Source organism: Passer domesticus, chromosome 2 (genome assembly GCF_036417665.1).
Source record: "Passer domesticus isolate bPasDom1 chromosome 2, bPasDom1.hap1, whole genome shotgun sequence".
Classification (NCBI taxonomy): domain Eukaryota; kingdom Metazoa; phylum Chordata; class Aves; order Passeriformes; family Passeridae; genus Passer; species Passer domesticus.
This window is the reverse complement of record NC_087475.1, coordinates 22,411,937-22,435,389: the sequence shown is the minus strand read 5'-3', so window position 1 is coordinate 22,435,389 and position 23,453 is coordinate 22,411,937. Positions and strand designations below refer to the sequence as shown.

Below are 23,453 nucleotides of genomic sequence, written 5' to 3'. Positions count from 1 at the left end.
CAGATGACCCCATGGTTGTCCCTTGCATTACACCCATGCTGTATTCTGTGATTCTGTGAAACAAATGGGTGTTTTGAAAATAGTGTTTTTAGCAGCCATCATATTGGGCCCCCTAAACATTGAGTTTACAAAACCCAAGTCATGGTTCATTTTTGCTAAGTCAGTTACTTTATCATCATTGTCACCAGAGGGCTCTTAATGCGATTAAGTCAAAAATGTATGCATTTGTATATTCTAAAATAGAAATCAGTATATTTACAGAAAAAATATATAATCAATTTAACTTCTGGAAAACATACATGTATGTATTTTTATCCACCACTTTTGACAAAATTTGCAGTATTTTTAAAAATACTAAATCAATGTAAAATATTCTAAGATATAGAATTACTATTATCCTAAATTTCTATTCTACATCCCTGAATTACTAGTCTTTAAAGTATGAAGCATTAGTTTCTATGAATATATGCAAATGGTGTCATTGCTGGATGAAAACACATACCACAAATCTGCAGCTAAATTTTGTAGACTTAATGACTGTACAGAGCAGCTGCTTCTAGCTGTTAGCAAGAAAAAATGTTCATCTAAAATCTTGATCTCATACTGCAATTTTTTATAATTTCCATCCTTATGAATATTTGATGGCCGTTTCTACACATTATACTGAAAAAATGTTTTTTATAACAAATTTCCTTAAATGAGTAAGTCTTCCCAACAATCAAAATTTCATAAGTATTTATAAATTAACTAAACCATCTTTATTTCCTCTTGGTGATGGGAATAGATGTAAAGATGCCTTCTCAGATACATTGTAACTAATTTAACAGTGAAGGACTTTGTTGTTACAAATACATGAACAAACACATTTGAAAATTGTTAAGAGATTACTTGCTTAGTGACCAAGCATTTGGTGATTTCAAAAGACTCTCAAGTATGTTAACATATGTTGGTATATTCTGCCACTATTTACAAGTATATAAAGTGTCTGTAGTGATACTGTTTTGGGTATCTGTGAATGTTTCACTAATTTCAATGCCATGACAATACAATGGTTGTCTCAAAATAGGTGAGTTCAAGATGGAAATTGATGGTAGAAAGCTAGTAAGTCTTTTAACTGTATTAATATGTGTAATGTGCACAGTGTTACCATGTAGATTAGTGTTGTTTTTTGACCCCAGTGTTTAGAGCTGGCAAAATAATGTATAATCTAAGTCAGCATAGCTTTGTTGACCCAGCTAGAGCTAAGTGACTTTACATCATTTAGGCACTTGGCCCTAAATGTCAGTGTAGTTTTCAGACAACACTGATGTTAAATTGAAGTCAAGGTTAATGCACATATCCATAATTTACAACAAACTTTGTTACAGGAGTGCTGCAATTACAGTGAGAATTATAACCCTGAGTCTTCCTAGTCAATGTTATATTAGAGAATATCCAAACATGTTAAAATATTGAGGAGCATTAGGGCATTTGAACAATCTTAACTGTGCCCTTTAATGAATGCACATGGAAAGTATATGACCATAAACCTTACTCCTGGGGATGTGAGCAATTGGATTAATATTCACTGAACTGATCTGCCCCATGTGTTAGTGTGAGCAAGAAAACCAATACTTGCTTTGACACACTAGTTCTGACATGATAGAGTTCATACCTATTAACTCCAGAGTGCCAGTAGACCATTGCTCTTATGACTAATCCACTGACTTTGGCCATTTGTAGGTGAATGGCCACTAAGAAGTAACCAGGTTGCAGAAGTGAAGGGCCACAAAGTTTTTGAAAGTCACAGTGCTTAACAGCATTCTTGTCATTCCAGACCTTTCAGCCCTTTAGCCAAGTGTTTGAACATTGAACTTGTCACACAGTCTCCTTTTCTTTAGCTGATACATTAAGTAGCAAACTTAGTCATGTGCACTGTTATTCCTCGTGTAGAATTATACATGAGTGCAAACAATCCTGAAGCTAAAGAATTCAAGCTTTCACCTTACCTGGTTCTGAATACACATTTCATCATCTAACTAAAAATCAGATATCGTGTCTTTTAGTTGGTTAAATAACTTTACAATAAATGTATGATGAAGCTCCAGTCTTCACCAGCACTGATATTTCCTGTAAAGCTTTTTTTATGCTGTATTTATATGCAATCTGTATGAATATATATTAATTTCCCCATGTTTTATTTATGTAAGTTTATTTTCCTATTGCCTTTATTACCTCTAGAAGTTCTTCAGAGTTCAGGTGATGGACTTCCAGACATTCTCTTTTCTAGCTGTTTCTCAGTAATTTTCAGTTTTGTGACTTGTATAAACATCAGATTCTTCAGAAGGAATAGGGAAAAAGGAGAGGCAGTGGGGTAGACTTTTATGGTAAGGAGTGTTTTGATTATCCAAAGCTTAATGATGGTGGTGATAAGTTTGGGTGTTTATGGGTAAGAATCAGGGGATAGGCCAACAAGGTAGATACCAAGGTGGGAGTATGTCATAGACCGCCCAGACAGGATGAAGACAAAATATTCTGTAAGCAGCTGGGAGAAGTCTCACAATTCCTGGCCTTTGTTCACATGGGGGACTTCAGCTTACCAGAGCTGGAAATGCAGTGCAGTGGACAGCAAACTGTGTAAGTGGTTCTTGGAGTGTATGGAAGACAACTTCCTGACATAGCTGGTGAGTGAACTGACCTGGGGAGGGGTCCTGCTGGACCTGCTCTCTGTGAGCAGAGGAAGACTGGTGGGTGCTGAGGTGGCTGGAGGCTGTTTGGGCACAGAGACCACAAAATGAGAGTTTGTGATTCCTAGCAAAATAAGGAGAGAGGTCTTCCAGAACTACTACCTCAGACTGCTGGATGGTGGATTTTGGCCTGTGATTCTATATAATCATTAGAATTTGTATTTTTAAAGTCTTATAATGTCTTCATAATGTACATATATGTGCTTTTGTGCTTACTTTGGTCTGTTTTTTTGGAAAGGTGGTATTGTATTTTATCTTCCTTAGTCCAGTGCATGCATATTACAAGTTTTGTTTGTTCCTTAATAGACTGAAAGAGAACAAATACAAAATTCAATGCCCAAAAATGGCACTGGAGAAGAATATATGCAATTACAAGTATCAGATCTGGTATGTGAAAACAGGTAGTAGTTTAGTTGCTTACCCTAATTGTAAGTGGGCAGGTCAGCTCTGTGTATGTTAATTCTAATTGCTTTTTCCTGAGAGGAAGTGTGTTTACATGTTGTAAACCTAACAGAATGCTGTCTTGGTAATACAACATATTTGAAAGTCAAATGGGTCCTACTTATTTTATGTTAAATTCAATGTTGTTGTTACTCATACATCTTCAGCATGCCTTTCAATGACCAGCTGCACAGAAAATCCAATTTTGCAAAATGCCAGTCTGTTTTCTAGCATATCAGAAATTAACAACACAAAAATACCACTATGTGATACAGAATACCTCTCTGAGAAATTCCTGTACCTGCTCACAAGTAATAATATGTTTTAAAAGTCTAATGAAATCTAGTTTCTGGAAAACAGTATTTAAATACTAACATGATTATATTTAAAAGCTGTGGTGAATGTGAATTTGAAGAATCTTCTTGCCTAGTTTTATCAATCATGGATTGCATAATGTTCAAAATTTTATAACAGTTAATAAATTGTAAATTTTCTCTTTATCTATTCTATTTTAGTCTTTGAAACACTATTTCAAAGACTATTCAAATTTTTTGTTAGCTACTGTAGCAGACTGTGGTTTAGAGTTTTTTCCATGTATCACTAGCTCTTAAGATCTAGCAGTTGTCATGTTGTGTTGAAGTTACAGTTCTCAAATCTAGTGTTTTTATGAATCCTATAAGAATATTCCTTATCGTTTACAGTAAAATAAAAATTATAGAGAAGAATTTGTGTATCTCTGTATACATATAATGTATATGTTTACATATATTTAAAAATGTAGTAATTTATAAGCTCTAGCAACTCTACTAGATCTTCATGCCTTTTCTCTCAGACCTCTGATTATGCCTTTTGGACAAGAAAATAACAGGAAGAAGGTGTAGATTCATATAGGACTTAACAAATCTTTAGATCATTTAAGAATGATTAGGGTCCTCACTAGTTCTGCAATGAGTGGTTGGTGAATGGTGAATGGAACACTTCTAAAACAGAGGTAGATCTGTATACGGTCTCCAAAGCTTTGTGGATGAGAGGATTTAGTAATGAGTTTAACTTGTGCTAGATGATAATTTTTTTTTTCTCCATGCCTACAAAATGTTCTTTAGGAAGGGGAGAAAAAAGGTTACATAGGAAGGAAATAAAAATATATGTGAATGCTTTACCTTAATTATCTAAAGGAAGCATTGAAGGCATGAAATTAGAAAAATAAAAGTGTCTTATCTATTGGTATGGAAGAATTATTTTAAAAAATACTGATATATTGGTAACAAATTCTACTTTTAATACCTACTGAAATTAATGAGATTTTCTATATATTTACATTTTCCCTCCTTCCTCTGTTATATTTTCAACACCTTTTATGGTTCTTGTAAGTTATCCCCCAGTAGTCTGGAGTTCTCTTTCTGATTTTGAAAAAAATTGAAAATATGACATCTGTGTTTGAAGGTGTGTATTTTAAAAGAGCAGGACAGAAACATTCATTCATAGATTCATTCAGATTAACAAGAATTTTAGCACTGTTAGCAGTCATAATAAAACAAAATCTAGCATGTAGAACAGTCCTGCTTTGGTACAACTAAGCCAAAATTTGGCTTTTCCTCCTGCAGGATCAAGAAGATTTAATGAAATGCATTCATCCACTGCTGTCACAAAGAGCACTGCCTTACTGGTGATCTAATCTGGAAGTAGAGGAGGCATCCATGGGGAATGAGCACTAATTAATTTATCCACTGGGGGGATACGGAATAAGAACTTTTTTTAGTAAAAGGAAAATTACAGGAAAGGAGATGTTCTGTTTCTATCTGCGTGTGTTGACACAGTGTTGATTCACCTAGAGTACTGTGTCTAGGTGTGAGGTGCTCAGCACAAGAAAGATGTGGACCTCCTACAGTGGGTCCAGAGGAGGATGAAGAAATTGATCAATGGGATGAAGCTCCTTTCGTATGAGGACAGGCTGAAAAAGCTGAAGTTGTTCAGCATGGAGAAAAGAAGGCTCAAGACAGACCTTGCTGTGGCCTTCCAGTACCTTGAGGGGGCTTATAGAAGGAGGGAGAGTGAATTTTTATAAGGACAGATAGTGACAGGTGATAGTTTTAAACTGAAAGAGGACAGCTTTAGATGAGGTGTTATGAAGAAATTCATTGCTCCAAGGATGGTGAAGCACAGGAAGTGGTAGAGCACAGGTGCCCCATCCCTGGAAGTGTTCAAGGATTACCTGCTGGTCATGCTGCTTTTGTTGAGGCCTAGGATATAGCAGCTTAATGGGCTGCAAGCGCATACTTTGCCAGCTAATATGGAGCTTCTTGTCAACCAACACCCCCAAGTCCTTCTCAGATTTGCTGCCAATCTATTCTTCATGCAGCCTGCATTTGTGTTTGGGATTGATATAACTCAGGTGCAGGCCTTTGCACTTGGCCTTGTTGAACTTTGTTAAATTTTCATGGGCCAAACTCTCGAGCTTTTCCAGGCACCTCTGGGTAATGTTCCTTCCCTGCAATGTGTCACTGTGCCACTTAAGTGCACAGAAGAGCAAACAATTGCCCAAGGAATTTTCAAGGCAGCAAGAATTTAGAGCAGATTTGCAGGAAAAAAATTAAAATACTTGTGTTTGAAGCACAAAGTCAGATTAGTTTTAATTGCTCTCTCACGCACTTTAAAGCTGTTTTTTACAGCTCAAGCCTGAGCTGAATCCTTGAGTAATACAAAGACACCTCACTATAAAAAAGAAGAACTTGGTACTTTGTAATTCAGACGAGTCACCAGGAATGTGATGCTTTAAGATGTTTTCAAGATCCATTAAAAACACCCTGAAGAATATCTTATGTCAGATGCATGTAATCTCTCTAACTACTTGATAAATTGAAAAAACTGTGTGACTCATGTGAGGATAAAAAAATCTCAAATCTTTCGAAAAGGAGATTCTCTGTGTTTGGGCTGTGTAAAAGATAGTGGAAATACATTTTTGAAAGAGCTGTTTTTTGAAGTGGTTCAGGAGTTAAGCTGTTATTGTCAAATTTCTCTCCTGCCTACTAGCTGGTATTGTCATTCCATTTTCAAGGTCAGAGTAAAGGTATTTAGTCGTGATTCTCCTCAGAGTGTTATGGCAGGAGATAAATAGCTGCCTCTGATCTTTTATAGGATATTAATAGGTGAGACACTTCTCCACCCAACAGCAAGTTGTCAATCAAAAGCTGTCAATTTTAGTTGAAAAAAAAAGAATGATGTAGTGCCCTTCCATATCAGTCATTGATTTGGTGATTCTTCATGAAAGTTAGATCTTTCTGTGAGTTCAACAAACAAAACAAACTTTAATTATTACATATTGAAAATAGCATTTGTAATGGAAGCTGTTGATACTTTTAGCAAAGCAAGTAGGCAGTCATGAGAATGCAGTGTCTCTATGACTTTAGAAGGTAGTTTGCATGAAAACTAAATATAGCCTGCAGTGTTAAAAGTAAAAAATAATTTTTTGTGGTGTTTTACCATAGAATTTGTATATTCGTCTCAATTCAGTGAACTGTGTTTAAGGAAAAAGTCAACAGTAATCCCAGACATTAAAAAAATGCAAGTTGTAAAACAAAAATTATCTGCCTTGCAGTAAAATTCTCTAATGAAAGGTCACTATTACATTTAGGTATATATTAAGTAACTTAAGTATATGTATTTTTTTTACTTCAATTGGTGATATTTTCAGCCTTTTTAATTGACTCAAGGATCTCTTCTTATTTATTGCTAAAATTGTAAAAAGTTCTCACATATATGACCTTTCAAATAGCAACAAACAATTTAGTGGAAAGTGTATCTTTTATGAAAAACATGTCTTAAATTTTTTTGATCCTTACTTTATATTAATAAAGTAATACAGAATTGATGCACAAATGTTTGTAAGAGAATTAAAATATGTTTTATTCATCTTCCACATGAAGAATGTAGTTTTTCTTCTGGGTTTCCTAAAAAATGAGAATTTTTTTATGAAGAAAAAATCCCCACCATAAACACACTTATGAAGTGAGTAATATGGATAAAAATTTCCCATACTGTGTTTATCTACTGCTGTATATGCCAGTAGAAAAAAAAAACTTTAATCATGCAACTTCTGAAAAAACAGATCCAACCAACCAAGGAGAGAGGAAAAATGGATTATAAATATACTAGGTTAAACTTAATTATTTTTCTTTAAGAGGAAAGTGCTGATATCAGATTACTCTCTTCTACTAAAAATCTTTGTTTTTAAGTTCTAAATGTTAGGATTTTTTTGTTAATATTAAAGAAGTGTTTTTTATGAGCGTGCCTGTATTGGGCCTCCCCTCTTTAAAGGGTGGATGAACCAACTGCTTGAGGAAATACATGGCCTTGGTTTGATGTTGATGTGAATCACAGGTATTATCAACCACAGCTTGGTGAGGGAAAATATGGTACATAAAACTAAATGTAGTCTGCAATTAGCTGTGTGCTTTAAGGTGAGATCCAGACAACTTTTGTGGGTAGTGCTTTTGTGGTTCAGATGATATTTACAATATGCATAATGTACTGCAAGTGCTGTTAGAGCATATAGCAGTAAATTTGGATAGTACGGCACAATTTTAAGTAAAGTAGTATAAATAATGCATAAGGAGAAGCACTTGTTTGAGCTGTGCTTTCACAGCCTGGTGGAATTGATCATAAATATCGTGTTGACAGATCACATGAACAGCAAAATTTACAGAGAGTCTATTTATTGCACTGTTTCTTTTGTATCTGTTTAGGAAGTAGACAGAAGACAATGGATACTGTTCATTACTCTGAGAACAAAAATTTTTATGTTAGTGTGACTTTGAGGTTGTGTAGAGTCACATGCATAGACATAGAGAGCTTCAAAAGAAAATAGATTTGGTCATATACCTTAGTCCAGAATAAAGACCCAGGTCCCCATAACAGTTTAGCTGATCAGGTTCCACATGATTTTGTGAGGAAGAAAATTGTGTTTCACATGGATATGTAGTGCTGAGGGTGTGTTTTTGAACAGAAATTGTTTTCAGGTTTTTAAAAATATACTTGTAAAATGTGGAGAGGTGTTTGTATTCAGAAACTGCTGGATCCCTGCCTTTGAACAGCAAGTCTTTTCAATTTATATTGCAAATAGTATTTAGATAGATTTTGTCATTTATTTTTGCTTTCAATTCAGTAAAAGAGTGGCATTTTTACTGTGTGTGTGTTTATTCAGAATTATCCTGCAATCAATTACAGTATGCCTTTTCACCTTTTTTTTTTTAATTTTGTTGTTTGCTTTTTTGAGGGGGGACAGGTAGCCTTTTTTAAAAAACTCTGTTGAAGAAAGATTTATTTGTAAAAATCTTATTATGAAATACACTAAGTGTTTGTGGTTTTGTTTTGTTTTCCAGGAACACTGATACACCATTTCTTATTGTCCTGTCTTATCTTCATGTCCATACTGCTCTATATGCTTCAGAAAATTTCAAAGGAAAGAGCAAGCATGGTTTATATGGTGATGCCGTGGAGGAAATGGACTGGAGTGTAGGTATGTTACATATGCTTATAACAGCAGTGGAAGGAATTCATGATGACTTGTATTCATGTTCACCAAACTGAGACCAGCAATTTGTGTCTACAGTATATCTGTCATATTTGTCCTTTATACTTAGGGAAAAGAAACAGTTATTTAGAAAGCACAATAATCTGAGGTTTTGCAATATCTACTTTGTTGCCAAATTTATTGTGTCCTACAAAAACAATTCCCTTATTTGGCTGTGAAGGTGGTCTATGGACTTAGAGATGTGGACATCTAACTGGACTTTTGAAGCTGAGTAGTTAAATCCAACCCTCTGAGCTTCTGAGTGCATCTGGTCTATTCAGATTTCCTTAGAAAGCAATCTATTATTTTAAAAAGTGACCATATGATATCAGAATCAAAATATTTTCAAATCAGATATATAATATGCACTGTTGGCAAAATTAATTTGCTAATTATTTCAGTGAGTTCTCTGAATTACTGAAATCACTAAGATGAGGTCCACTTCTGTTTATGAAGAATAGTCCAAAGAAAAAGCCTTTCAGAGCCTTCCATTCTCTCTGAGACTGGAGAGAAATTGATCCTTAAATCTTTCCTGTATGTCTAGATGTATAGAAGTGTTTCTCTGATTCCAGAGATAATCACCTGAGAAAAAAAAGTAACAGTTCATATTTGTAAATAATCATATGGTAGAATAGCAAAATTTTAGGTGCCAAAGATGACTTTATGGTCCTCCTTCCTGTATACCCCAAGCTGATTCCCTTCTCAGTACAAGTCAATGCAAACTGGCTTTCTTCAAGAAAGCTTTCTGACTAAATTGCTATAAACAGATATTTAGCTTTGGTGCATACATAAATTATGCTGTTATATGTGCAGTTAAACACGTATCCTTTGTATATTTTGCTTCAAGAAGGTTAGCTGCAGAAACAGGAGGCAAAAGGCAGCACATCATACTTAGTGATTTGTAATGTATTTATTGCAGTATTTACAGGAATGGGGAGAACTATTGTGGGAAATTGTAATGTGCTTAGGAAGGGTTTTCAATGTAGGAGATAACAGAACAATACTTTGTCTTTTGCTTATCATGTTTTGTAAAGAGAGAGCAGGTTTTGTTTTATTCCAGTTCTCTCAACCCTGAATCTTTACCATGTCTGTCAGCGCCCACCAGCATTTGGTCAACTGGGTACTTGCATTAGACAAAAGAATGCATGTTTTATAATTTCTGTTTGCATCCACTGGGCATTGTAGCAATCCACTGGGCATTAGCTGGTTTTACTGTCTGTGTTTGATTTCCTGTTTCTTTTTCTGTTGTGCAATATTTGCCTTATTCCAGCCTAATTGGTTATTTACTGCTGCCATTACATTTTGCTGTTTCCTTGCTGCCCCAGAGAGTGTCTCTAGGGTTTAAACAGCAAGTTGGAAAGCAGGGTAGCTGACATGCTGCTGTTTCAGGCTATTTAGTGATGCAGAGGTGGTAACAGGTTGAAAACCACTACTTTTTTCCAGAATGACCACAGGCTCTTAGGAGATCTGTCCAATAAACCAACTGTAGGACAGAAAAATGCTATTTAAAAAGCTTGGGCTAAATCAGAGATTCAAGTTTAATGATGATAATATAGGAAATTAGAACAAATTTAGAGAGGTTGCACAAGATTCCTCAGATATTGTCCTTTCCTGGTCATTACAGAAGCATCAGGGACAGTAGAGCTTGCTTAACCAGGAAGCAGATCCACAGATCCACAACTGTCATTTACTAGTATAAAAGGAACATTTTTTTTTTTCACATGGACTTAGTTTCGGTTATGTCTTGTAAAATCATGTTGATGAGAGATGGCATATTTTCTCCAGGATGTAGAAAATGTGTTTAGTTCCTCTGCTACTGTCTCCTCTATGATTAGCCTGATGGAAAAAAAAAAAAAGTCATGGCTGTCATTTCCAAATGAATCTGGAAGAATAATATAGCTTTTTTTTTCAGTTGAAGGGGGTACTTATTTCCATTAACCTCCACTGAAAAGTCCAGTTTTAATGCTTCAGCTATGTCAGAGAAAGTAGATTGATTCACTGTACTGCTGGTGTCAGTAACCAGTAGGTTCTTGGAAATGCCTCTGAACATGCTGCAGTAGAAGAAGTTTTAAAAAATTGTCTAGAAAAGATGAAAAAGTGAATACTGTGAGCTTTTCAGAAATGGAGAACAGTCACTTGACAGAAATTAATATTTATGCATAGATGAATGTAACTTGCAAAGGCAGTAAGTAAAAAATAGCCCAGATATAGCACTATGCTTCAAGACTTTCTAAGTAAAGACAACACAGCATATGAAGAAAAGATGAATGTATTGAAAACTGCCTTATAGAACAATATCAGAAATCTTTGACCTTTGGTAGGAAAAATACACCAACTTTCACTGAGTTCTTCAAGAAATTTGCACTTTTCTGCTGACTGATACATGTTGTGGAAGACCTTTGTGGATGACTTAAAAAGAAAAAGGAGTAGAAAGGAGTAGAAGTTGCAGGTAGAAGTACTACCAGGTACCAGTGATGAAGATTGAACCATGGAATGCAACTGAAATTTTATTCCTCATTTGAGAGATCAGATGGAATCAGGAAGACTTTAGGTGCCATTTTCAAGAGAGAAAGCAAAAGCTTTTCTTGTAAGATGGAAAAGTCCACTCAAGACTCAGAATTCTAAATACAAAATGGTTCAATTTTCATTTGTTTATTTATTGAGAATCAATACCAAATTGGACAGTTATTGAATTGTAAGGCAATCATCAATCATACTAGAAGGAGAAAAACCCAAAAGACACATGAATAAAATACTTTGAATATTTCATGTTTGTGATTTCTTAAACCAATACTGAAGAGTATGATTACAACCCATGTCAAAAATCCAAAATACAAAGCCTTGTGATAAGCTTTGGGATCATGTATGTCTATTTCTTTTTCATACTGATGTGTGTATAACAGAATTCAATGTTGAAAGCATTCACAGTTATAATGTCACTGCATGTGATATGCCTTGGAGAATTATTCTCTGGCTAATAACATTAATTTTCTTTCAATGTAGGCTAAGCACCTTATTAATGCTATTAATTATAATTCATATGAGAGCAGATGAAATAATCTTATAGTCTAAAAATGGAAAAAGAAATGATGAATGAATCAATGAATGCACTATCATCCTTTTCTTCCTTCCTCTATTCCCTTCTTTCATTCCTTCATTCCTGATTGAGTATAGGAAGAAAAATGGATATGCTCAGAAATTGTTTTTGATGTAAATTGCATTACACTAATTTAATCCGAAACAGATCACTGCAAAGAGTTTTGGAGCCCCCTGTAGACTTGCATGCAAGCTGTGTGAAGACACTAATCCAACACTACTTTTGCAAATGGCTGGTTATTATTTTGTTAGCAGCAGCAGAACTACATATCAGGTCTTCTTCCTTTGTAGGATAATTGCAACTGAAAGGCTTAGATGTAAAAAAAGTCTCAGGAATAGTAGTATGTCACAGGCTAGGTAACTGTAAAGTGGGGGCCTTGGATGGATGTCTTTATTATATGAATGTTCTGAAGGATGAAAAACCTTAACTGCCTGTCTCCTGTGACCTGTCTTAGGATCAAGTTAATATTACAAGCAAATATTACAAGTCATCCAATATTAGTTATAGGGAAGGGAAGGGAAGGGAAGGGAAGGGAAGGGAAGGGAAGGGAAGGGAAGGGAAGGGAAGGGAAGGGAAGGGAAGGGAAGGGAAGGGAAGGGAAGGGAAGGGAAGGGAAGGGAAGGGAAGGGAAGGGAAGGGAAGGGAAGGGAAGGGAAGGGAAGGGAAGGGAAGGGAAGGGAAGGGAAGGGAAGGGAAGGGAAGGGAAGGGAAGGGAAGGGAAGGGAAGGGAAGGGAAGGGAAGGGAAGGGAAGGGAAGGGAAGGGAAGGGAAGGGAAGGGAAGGGAAGGGAAGGGAAGGGAAGGAAAGGAAAGGAAAGGAAAGGAAAGGAAAGGAAAGGAAAGGAAAGGAAAGGAAAGGAAAGGAAAGGAAAGGAAAGGAAAGGAAAGGAAAGGAAAGGAAAGGAAAGGAAAGGAAAGGAAAGGAATCCCAAAGCATCTTACATTTAGCTTTTATTTTGAATATCTTGAAAGGTTATAGAATTTTATAGGAAGACTATAGCTCAATATGTTCCCAGTAACAGAGGGACAGAGAGTTACTGAACAGTGCCCTGCAAAGGATTATAAGAAAAACTAGAGCATTTTTTAAGTGAAAAACCTGGGAGAGCTGAGACTGAAGCCCTATTCAGCCTGGAGAAGAGATTATCTTATTGACCTACATAAATACCTGAAGGAAGGGTGCTAAGAGAATGGGCCCATGTTCTTCTCATTTGTGCCCAGTGGCAAGAAGAAATGGGCACAAATTGAAACATATGAGGTTTCCTCTGAACATCAGGGAAAACTTTTTTACTCTGAGGATGATCATGTGCTAACGCAGGTTTCCATGGGGGTGATGAAGTCTGGAGATAGTCCAGGGCTCCAAATGGCCGTGTTTAAGCAGCAGGTTTAGGCAAGGTAGCCTCCAGAGGTCCCTTCCAACATCAGTCATTCTGTGATTACGTGAGATGCTGGAGAAAACAAAAAATCCCTGTTCGCTAAAGTCAAATCATATTTGAAACAAAATCAAATACAACCTTTAAAAGTCAGTGTAGAGGAACAAAGGAACTCCAAAGCAAACAGAAGCAAGATACTGTCATGATACTTTCCTCCTCTGTTGTTCTCTTGTGTGACCCCACCTGGAGCAATGCATCCAGGTCCAGAGGAAAACCACAGAAATGGTCAGAGGTCTGGAAACATTCTTCTCTGAAGAAAGGCTGGAAGAGATGAGGTTCTTTAGCTTGGGGAGCTGAGGTTCTTTAGCCTGGGGAGGGAAATGTTCCAGGGTTATTGCTGCCTTTCAATATATAAAGGGGGCCTATAAAAAAGGTGGAGAGGGACTTGTTGCCAGTGACTGTATAGACAAGACAAGGGGCAATGGTTTTAAATGAAAGAGACCAATTTTTAACTGTTTCTATTTTGGTTTTTAATTTTTTTTTAATTCCACTGTTATCATTATTAAGATATTTCTATAAATACATATCTTCACAAAGCATTTTCGAAGAGGAAGAGAAGGGCAGAAGCTCCACCAAGCCATCTCCAGACTTTTGAGAAAAACATCTAATTTATTTATTCCCTAATGAGATTCCCAGTGTTGTAAAAGAGATTGTATCAGAAATATGTGCAAGATTAAGCTGCAGCTCCTAATCTCTATACCACCCAATTTTGTGAGATGATGAAAACTAAATCCTTACATACCTTTTATCTGATGAATTTGTGCATGTTAGTCAATATGTTAAGTATATGAACTTGATCACATTCTCTACTTTTAATCTTTATTCTGTTTTGGAATGATGTAAATTAAAGGTCTAAGTGAAAACCATTACAATTTAGTAGAAACTATTTTTAATCACCCCTGTGGCATCTTTCTCTCTTTTTAGTAATAGATGTAACACCACTTCATTAGTAAATTAAAATAATGCTTTCAGAAACAAAACAAAAGTTAATTTGGAAAATGTGATATATTTAGGAGACAGAAAACTGAACTATGCCCAAAAGACTCATAGGAATTCTTGCTCTGATGAAAGTAACATAGTCTAATGCATTCACAAAGCAAAGAGAAAAAAGAGTAATTTTTTTTTTCATTTTTTTAAAGTCATTGTTTTAAACTTGCAATCCTTTAAGCTCTTAAAGTTGACTTATTATTTTTAATTACAAAGTAATTAAAATTTAATTTTAATATTTTTTTCAAGCTATTCTGGCCTGAACTTACATTCCTAGAGGTTGGGTGTTTGGGATTTTGTGGGCTTTTTTAATGTTCTTTCCAATACTGAACAGTAACTATCTTCCTTTTGGTAAACAGCATAGTATTATTAAATTTCATCAAGAAATGAAAATTTCTTCTTTTACATAAAATTGTTAGTGGTTGTTATTTTGAATTCTCATCTTTGTATCACTTTGTAGTGTTTGTACACTTTGAACCTTTGTTTAGAAACCTATTCTACAAGGGACAACCTAAAAATGTACCACAAATCTTCTGAAAATTCTGAATTGTACTAAAACTAAAAATAAACATTATTAATAATATAAGAAAAAAAAGGGATAAATTCCTATGTTTTGAGAAAAAAAAAAAGAATGAGCTATCCTTATTTTTTTTCCCAAGAAAAAATCCTGCGCACCAAGATAAACCGAATTTATCATGGTTTTTCACCTCATGTAGTCATTTGTAACAGTGCAACGATTAAAAAGATAAGAAAAGCAGAATGATGCCACATGATCAGAAGCAGCAGATAAGTACTGATCTTATCCAGCTTCTGTGAATGTGACATAATGTTGTCTGAGCCTCAAAACCGAAAAATAGGATTTAAACTCTGGAGATGGATGCCTAATGCTAATAGTGCATTCCTTGACCTTGCTTTTCTGAATGTATACTGGTGTACGGCTCAAATCTATAAGGTTTAACATTAGGCTGGTTTTCTTATCATAAAAGATGTTTAGCCAGCACCTCTGAGGGAGAAGGTATTTAGCCAATACAGGTATTCTGTGAAAAGGATAGAATTTTTCCACCCTGTCTTGCCATTCTGCTCTTATCCAAGCATTGAGAGACTTTCTTCAGCTCCTGAACCACATTCACTCTTTAGGTCACATCTGGGAAAATTGTCAGTGTGGGTACAGATTAAAAATATTTGTGGTTCTGCCTTTTACGATATGGATGCGTTCCAGTTACAATCTGCTCTAAAACCCAAACCCATTTCATATGTCACTAAGAAGCAATGACTTTCAGTCACTACTGAATGGGACCAAATTTAAGAGGTGACTAGGTGATGAAGGACTCCTGTTTCCACTATGATAAGCCTCCTGATCTACCTAATCCTCCTTAAGTATAGTTTGTTTTTATATTTCACATCTTTGTGTACAGCAAAGCTCATTCTCAGAACATTATTTTCAAGAATACAAGGCACATCTTAAGTCACCATTTCTGTAGCACTTTTTAATCAGTCATGTTCAAATAATGTCTTAGTACTCCATGATGGAAAAATTCATTGTAATGTAGTTTGTGGTAATAGTGCTGTGTGGTTCAAAATTTGCTGCCAGCTGCTTAAGAGGTTTCATTTGCATCTGATGTTGCAGAAGCTAAATTATCAGCACAATGTATGATAGGGCACTGTGCATTTTTCTTTATAAAAATATAATCATGTAATGTTCAAAAATGTAAAGGTTTTCTGTTAATTATGAAGCTCTTAACAGTTGGTCTATTACAAAAACAGTGACATGATATTGTGTTAGATCAAAATGCTGTAATCGGTGAAAGAAATTAGCATTACTCTTAGACAAGCTAATTTCCATTAGTAAGAGAAAGATCAAAACCTGTTTTAGATAAACTAGAAATAGAGAATCCTGATGACTCCAAGAAATGAGGATAAATCCAGGCAGGGAGGATAGGAAATTCTCTAATGAAATGTGCAACCAACCTTTTGTTTCACCTTTGCCTCTGAAGTTTAATTTTACATATAAATGGTATGGTTGGATTTTGCTCCTTGCTTAAGGTGGGTAGGGAAAACCATTATCAGTGAGATTAAGAACACAGCAAGATTAAGAACAATTAAGAACACAGCGAGATTAAGAACAATTAAGAACAATTAAGAACGCAGTTTTAGGCCAAAATTGACCTGCAGGAATTCAAGTCAATATGGACAAAGGTCTGAATATGAATATTCAGATAAAGGTTACAATAAGGAAACAAAATTGAGCTACCTGTGTTCAAATTGTAGATAATCTCCAAAATACAGACTGGAAAAACAGTTTTAAGGAAGCTGCTAAAGGTTCTGCTCATCAAGGGCCTTTGCATAGGAACCTTTTTAGCACAGATAATGTGACGCTTTTAAAAAAAAATGCATTGCACTGTGCTAGAAAAGCTCCACAGGAATTTAGTAAATCAGTCATCCAGAGCAAGGGATCAGGATGACAGACTTCACTCGCTTTGGTGGAAGTGTTACTGTTGTCAGCCTTAACCTTCAGCCCTGAATTAGGAAGATGACTTTTGCCATCTTTTTTCTTCAGTAGTTGGACACTGAAAGCATATCTGTGTAGGTATTTATGGAGCTTGTAAGTATGGTTTTATAAAGAATGTGACTGTGCTGGAGGAGAAGGATGTTTCTGGTAGTAGTTGCATGTCTATGAAAGAAGTCTAAACATGAAACTAAGGAACAAAGAAACTGAAAAGTCAAGGATTTTTAATCTGTGGATTTAAACTTTCTCATCCATACCTCTTCCTTGTACCTTCAGATAGCTTTTAAGTGGATTATCCAGTACCTTACCATAGCTGATACAGCCTGTAAATGCATATAAACATGCAGAAGGCACAAGTGAACATTGTAAGACTATGAAGACAAGTACTTAAAGATAGAAAAAAATCATTCTTCCTATGCTTGTGTCTCGTGGTACAGTTTTCTAACATATGTTTACATGCCATTTCTTTTCCCATTGGAATCCTATCTCCTTATCAGAGTGCCTTCTTAATGAGCAGTTTCTCAACAGTAGGTATATTCCTCATTGTTAAATATGAGTTCTCATGTTTTATTTAACACATGCTATTGAAGTTCTGTTTTGAAGACAGATACTTTGACACATCTCATCTCTTCTGTGTCAGTACTTTGCTACAGTGCATAACAGATTTGCAAATAAGCATTTTCACAAAGCCTTTGTAAGATAAGGGAATCTCATTAATCTGTTTCCCAGAAGAAAAACTGAGACACAGAGATGATGTTCAGTTTTAACTCCTGAGATATAACTTTGTTGCTAGTCACCCACTAATCCAGATCTGGATCTATAGTAAAGCATTAGGACTTTAATTCAGCTGGCATGGGATTTGGGAAGGGGGAAAGATAAGTAACTTTTTCACGGTCTTGATCCATGTTGGAGGCTGGAAATGGTTAGTATGTGCACCTGGGCTCAGGAACTCAGGTTTTTTTCTGGTCCTGGTGACTAAGTGGTACGTTTTAAGGATAATTAAATATCTTTTCCAATATATGAACTATAATAATATGAACAGTTTCTGTGATGATTCAGGGAATGTCTTCCAGCCTTTTACCATTTTTTCATAGCTGACTGCATATCAATTCACTGTAGAAAAAAACCTAAAACTGATCATGTGCAGTTCAGTTTCAGTGATGATACTGAGAATACTATTCTTTAAAATTCTTTTAAAATAATCCACAGTGTGGTTTTTTTTTTTTTTTTGAGAGAGACATTTTTTCAATGAAAATTTTTCATGCTTCTTTTGAAATGTTGATTGTTTTGAGACTGTGCTGCTTAAAAAAGGTAATCTAATTCTGAGTGAAAGCAGTAATCATACAATAAAGCTTATGACAGTATTGATTCTGTATTGTTCATCAACAGACTGGTTCCAATTAGTGAATTTCCATGCAGAATTTCATACTGCTGAATCACAAGACTCAGATTCCAGGTGGTAATAAGCTCTTATTGATCAGGTTTATAGAACTTGGTTTTTATTGATTCTGGCTGGTAATCTTTCAATGGTGCCTTTGACTTAGTGCTAAAACAACCACACTATATAATCAGCTGGGGGTAATACTGCTAAAGATCATTATTTTTATAAAATAAAATTTAATATTATGTACTTATTTTAATAATATAATAATGTAATATAATTTTTAAAATATTTTTTAAAAATATTTTTATAAAAACATTTCTGTTACATTAAAGAAAGCTTTTTATTGCTTTCTTTACAATAACAAAATATAGTAATGAGATTAATTAAATTTTTAGGGTTAGGAGGAGCAGTAGAGTAATGATGTCGTGATTAGTGAAAGGCAGACTGGTAAAGTAATTTTGCTCTGGAGCTTTTCCCCTCATCTCTTGATTGTAGAAGAAGGCATTTCTATTTCAATTTAGGATGCTGTTTAAGGAAAAATGAAACTGAATCTTTATTTTTCTTTTCTATCATTCTTTTTTAATACTGATTATGTGGAAAGGGTTGTATGTTTCACAGTGTACTCAGGTTATTTTTTACTAGTTTGAATGCTTTCTTTTTGTTTTTGCTTTCTTTTGACTTTGTATACACACTTCTATTTTTAAATCATTCTCTCTCCCTACCCATGAAACTTTCTTTATAACATTTCCTTATAAAGAGCACATTTCAGTAACCCTGAGAACACTGAATTGATTTTGTATTACAGTAGTAAGCTCAATATCCAAAGGAACACCTGACCCCTAAGGGCTGAATTGCTTTCTTGGGATGAGCAAAAAAAGACTACATGATAATCAAATTCTTGCCTTAGACCATCATGAAGTTATATTCTACAGCTTTAGTGGATCTTGCAGCCTTATGATTCCACAAGAGGGGAGGCAGAGCATCCTTCTCTCCCTTACCTCCTTTTTTTCTAACCAGCTTCCAGAGAAAATAGAAAGAACAAGAAAGAGGAGAAGAAGAGAAGAATCTTCATTTTTCAGCAAGTGCCCTTTTAGCAAACAACTGCATGGACTCATCTATAACATCACACTTACATTGCCTACAATTAAGTATGACTAACTTAGGTCCTTCAGCTTACATGGTTTTATAGTACTGTTGCCATTTCACTGTTGTGAGGGTAAAGGATTTTGGCTCTTTAGGCTCTTGTATATCAGTGGTTGAGATAGCTGTGGGTTAGAAATCAAGATTACTTTCATTTCTTAATCAGACTTGCATCGAAAAACAAAGCAGAAAACAAGAAATAATACAAATGTAACTGCATTTTAATACTAAAGAAAAGAATGGCCTAGCCCAAAAAAGCAGTATAAACTTTGCCTTCCCTTGAATTCAAAGATAACTTAATGCCAGATGTTTGAAAGAAATTGATAGTTCAGGATGCCTCATTATTTCTAGTAAAGTCAAGGAAGATACCAGTTGTGTTAATGTGAAAAGTACAGCCAATATAGAGTATTCCAGCACTTTGCTACCTTTTACACAGCTTCTAAACCAGAGTTCATTTTGACATCACAAAATCACAGAGCATACATTAAGCAAGCAATAAATTAATACTTTTTTATTTGTTTATAATTCAAACACATATAATTTATCCTTTCTATCTGGCAGATTAAAAATTGGACATGAGCCAACAGTGTGAATTTGCATCCCAGAAAGGCAACCATGTCCTGGGCTGGATCTAAAGCAGCATGGCCAGCAGGATGAGGGTGGTGAATCTGCCCCACTACTCTGCACTTGCTAGATCCCACCTGGAGTACTGCATCCAGCTCTGGGATCCTCAGCACAGGAGAGATGTGTGCCTCTCAGGACTGGCCTAGTGGAGGTTGGTGAAGATAAGCAGAGGGCTGGAGCATCTCTCCTGTGAAGACAGACTGAGAGGGCTGGGCTGACAGAGTGGCTGGAGAAGAGAAAGCTCTAGAGAGACTATATAAAGGAAAATAAATTATAAGAAAGACTGGAGAAAGACTTGATACCAGTACTTGTAGTGATAGGACAAGGGATAAAAGTTTTAAACAGCAAAATGGTAGATTTAGATTGAACATTGGGAAGAAATATTGGTCAAGGAGGGTAATAAAACACTGGAACAGGTTGCCCAGAAAAGTTGTGAATGTTGCATCACTGGAAGTGATGATGAGACATTTAATTACTTCCCTGGTTATATATTAACTTTAGGTATTCATGGTAAAATAGTAGAAAATAATTGTTTTAAATAGGAGGAACTGGTATATTAAATATATTATCAGGAAATGAGTGCAAATGCTCTGTCTTACTGTTACCATATTTACTTATTGAATCTTGATAATAGAGTCGGTTCTTGTGTATAGCCAGCCTTACTTTTCCAGTGCCTTCTAGAGCAGAAATCTGTTTGCTGGATTGTACTTACTTCTCTCTGCATGTGATACTGAAACACCAGTGTGTTACAGAGCTATTCTTGTGAAATGTGAAGATTCCAAACGTTTCCTGTTCAAAGACATCTGTTTATATACAAATTCTTAAATTTGATTTTTTATGTTCAGAAATTGTTAGTTCATAAAAAATACATTGATAATGAGGAACTAACCCTCTACCTGCCTGTCTATCCATAGGAATGGTGCTATTCTCATAAGTAATAAATGTGCTGCTTGGGGCCTTCAAGTGGTTATTTGCCATCTGTTCTTTGGAAAGTTTACCTTGGCAATAACTCCTCTCATCCCCAAATAGTGTCTAATTACAGTTAGACTAATTTGTTCCATGTATCTATGTAAATATTTCAGCTGATCTGTGGTGTTTTTCTCAATGATGCTTCCTCATCTCACATTTACCCTTCAGATTTATCCTAAAATACACATCTCACTGTGAGAGATCCTTATATGCAAGGCAGAGCCCTTTCAGAATTCTGCCTTGCCATCACACAGGAAAAGTATGTTGGTCCATTTTTGTAATTTGTCATTACAAACAAAATGGCACATAGTGTTCATGGTGTTAAACCTTTGCAAACTCATATTAATTATTAATTTCACATGTAACATACTCATTTTTTTCTTTTATTATTATATGAGTGAAAATTAGAGAAAAGGCAAAGAAATGAGCCTAATGGTTACAGGGCCCTCTCTGATCTCATGACTCCACCATGTCTTAGGGGCATCAAACACATCTTGGTCTAAGCGGAGTCCTCAAGTATTTCCAAACCAATTTAAAACAAGAATGGCATATTTTTCTTTCCAGGCATCAGACCAGAAGAAGGCAGATTTTCTTTTTCCTTCCTCATAGGCATCTGCTGTGCTACTGAATACTACTCTGAAACGTCAACAAAAACTCTTTTTGAACAGGCTGTAAACATTTTTTCAAGAGCACTTAGATGAATTAAGGAATCAAACTGCCATTTCATGAGATAGTGAGTAATCTTTTTGAGCTAGGAATCAATCAGTGAGGATGACCTGAAAAATTATTTATCTTCCCTTCAGACAGGATCCTCTGGAATTGAAGTCAGCATATATTTGTCACATTTAACACACATATACCAGGGGAAAAAGGTGCCAAATTATAATTTGTGGCTCTCAGTGTATTTGTTTGTATTTTTTTTCCTAAATTCTGAAAGTTGTCTAGAGAAGACAGAGTAGAGTCTACAGCAGAGTAGAGTCTACAACATTAGTGGAAAAGTCCCTTGAGACAATTTTCATAGTCAGGTTTGCTTTCTTATTGTTAGTAACAGTGTCTATACAGAAATTAATTATCAAGTAACATGTTTTGGAGATGGTGATTTCACAGTAGCCTTTGAGTGTCTAGTAGCATTTAGGCACAAAAGTTAAAGAAGTCAGTAAATTTAGCAAGTGTGCATGGTGATCCTTGTGTCAAGGAGAAAAAAAAAAGGGAGTGAGTTAAGACACACCTACTTTCATGTTAGATTAGATTTGCACAATTAAAATCAGAAAACCAGAAATTAAATTTATTGAGATTTCATGATGATAGAATTCAATCATGATGTATGGCATGTAATTTATAGCAAGTGTTTAAAACATGCTTCCAAATTCAGCAAAGATTAAAAAATTTGGCTGCTGAAAGATGATAAATGTTTATGCTCTGATGTCAGCCATTTTTTTACAATTTGAATTTTTCTTAATAAAAATAAAGTAAACAACTAGAAAATACTTTGAATTTTTTAGAAAAATGCAGAGGATTTAAATGGGGGGTTAATTTTTTTTCCCTGCTTTACAATCTTCATAATGCTTCATACATTAATCTGGCAAAATGTTGTCATTATGCATTTGGTTCTAGGACCATATACATATTCAGTTTAAAACTTAGTCTGATATTAATAAATGTTTAAACCTTTGAAGACATAAAGAGTTTCTTTTATCACTCCCCATTTAAGCAATCAATCACAATCAGCATATATTGGAATGGTCAAATACCTGAAGCCTTAAATTCACCTGACAGTCTAATTCAAAATTGAATAGTACCCCTCAGCTGTCACTACAGTTTGCCAAGGTCACACCTAAATAAATCCCTTTCATAATATGGAAGAAAACATGGGAGACCTGAAAGTGGGAAATGAGACAATGTCTTTTTCATTATTCATCTTAGTTGTATGTGTGAAATGGCATCTTAGATATGTGCAGAATGAAGATGCAAATTTACCCAAAAAGTTATCACAACTGTCATGCAAAATGCAAATGCAGTGGACCCCCCTAAAATTGCATGACCATTTCTCATATTTTAGCATTTTAAGTAGGCTAAAAATCAAGATTTACTTTAGAAATACATTGACTTATGTTCAACAGATGTAAGGTCTAAAAGTGAATTTCAAGCAATGCATTTATTAGCTAATTTAAATACTAATAAGGAAATAGCTACTGATTAGTTATACTTTTTGACCTGTAATAATCCATAATTAGTGCTGCAGTACAGGAAGCTTTTCCATCCTGCATTGTCCCTATTGCTGCTATACTTACAGGTCTTCAGACACTTAACTCTGTGCTTCATTATGCACATGTATTTATACATATCTATAATATCCTTCCAACTTTCATATTTAAAAAATAATTAAAACCTATATGCATAAGAAAAATAAGCAATGTGGTACTCATCTCTAGGAAAAACCTTATGCATAAGTCAAAATTTGGTTAATTTATTCAAAGCTGCTAAGCAGTGTGTGTTCCTAATCTGCTCTGCACTGTGGTGAAAATTCATCCTGAGGGTCTGAAAGACATATTATACTTACAATAATGTATAAATGGTCACA

At 35.1% G+C, this 23,453-nt stretch overlaps 1 protein-coding gene across 6 annotated transcripts in view; it reads left to right on the top strand.

Annotated features, from left to right (window-relative positions):
* Nucleotides 1–23,453, top strand: part of STS (steroid sulfatase) — a 120,846-nt gene that overhangs the window by 36,226 nt on the left and 61,167 nt on the right. For all 6 annotated transcript variants that reach the window (XM_064407758.1, XM_064407753.1, XM_064407752.1 and 3 more), the window contains one exon: nucleotides 8,546–8,682. In XM_064407758.1, coding sequence (XP_064263828.1) covers nucleotides 8,546–8,682 — 137 coding nt within the window. The remainder of the gene's footprint in view (nucleotides 1–8,545; nucleotides 8,683–23,453) is intronic.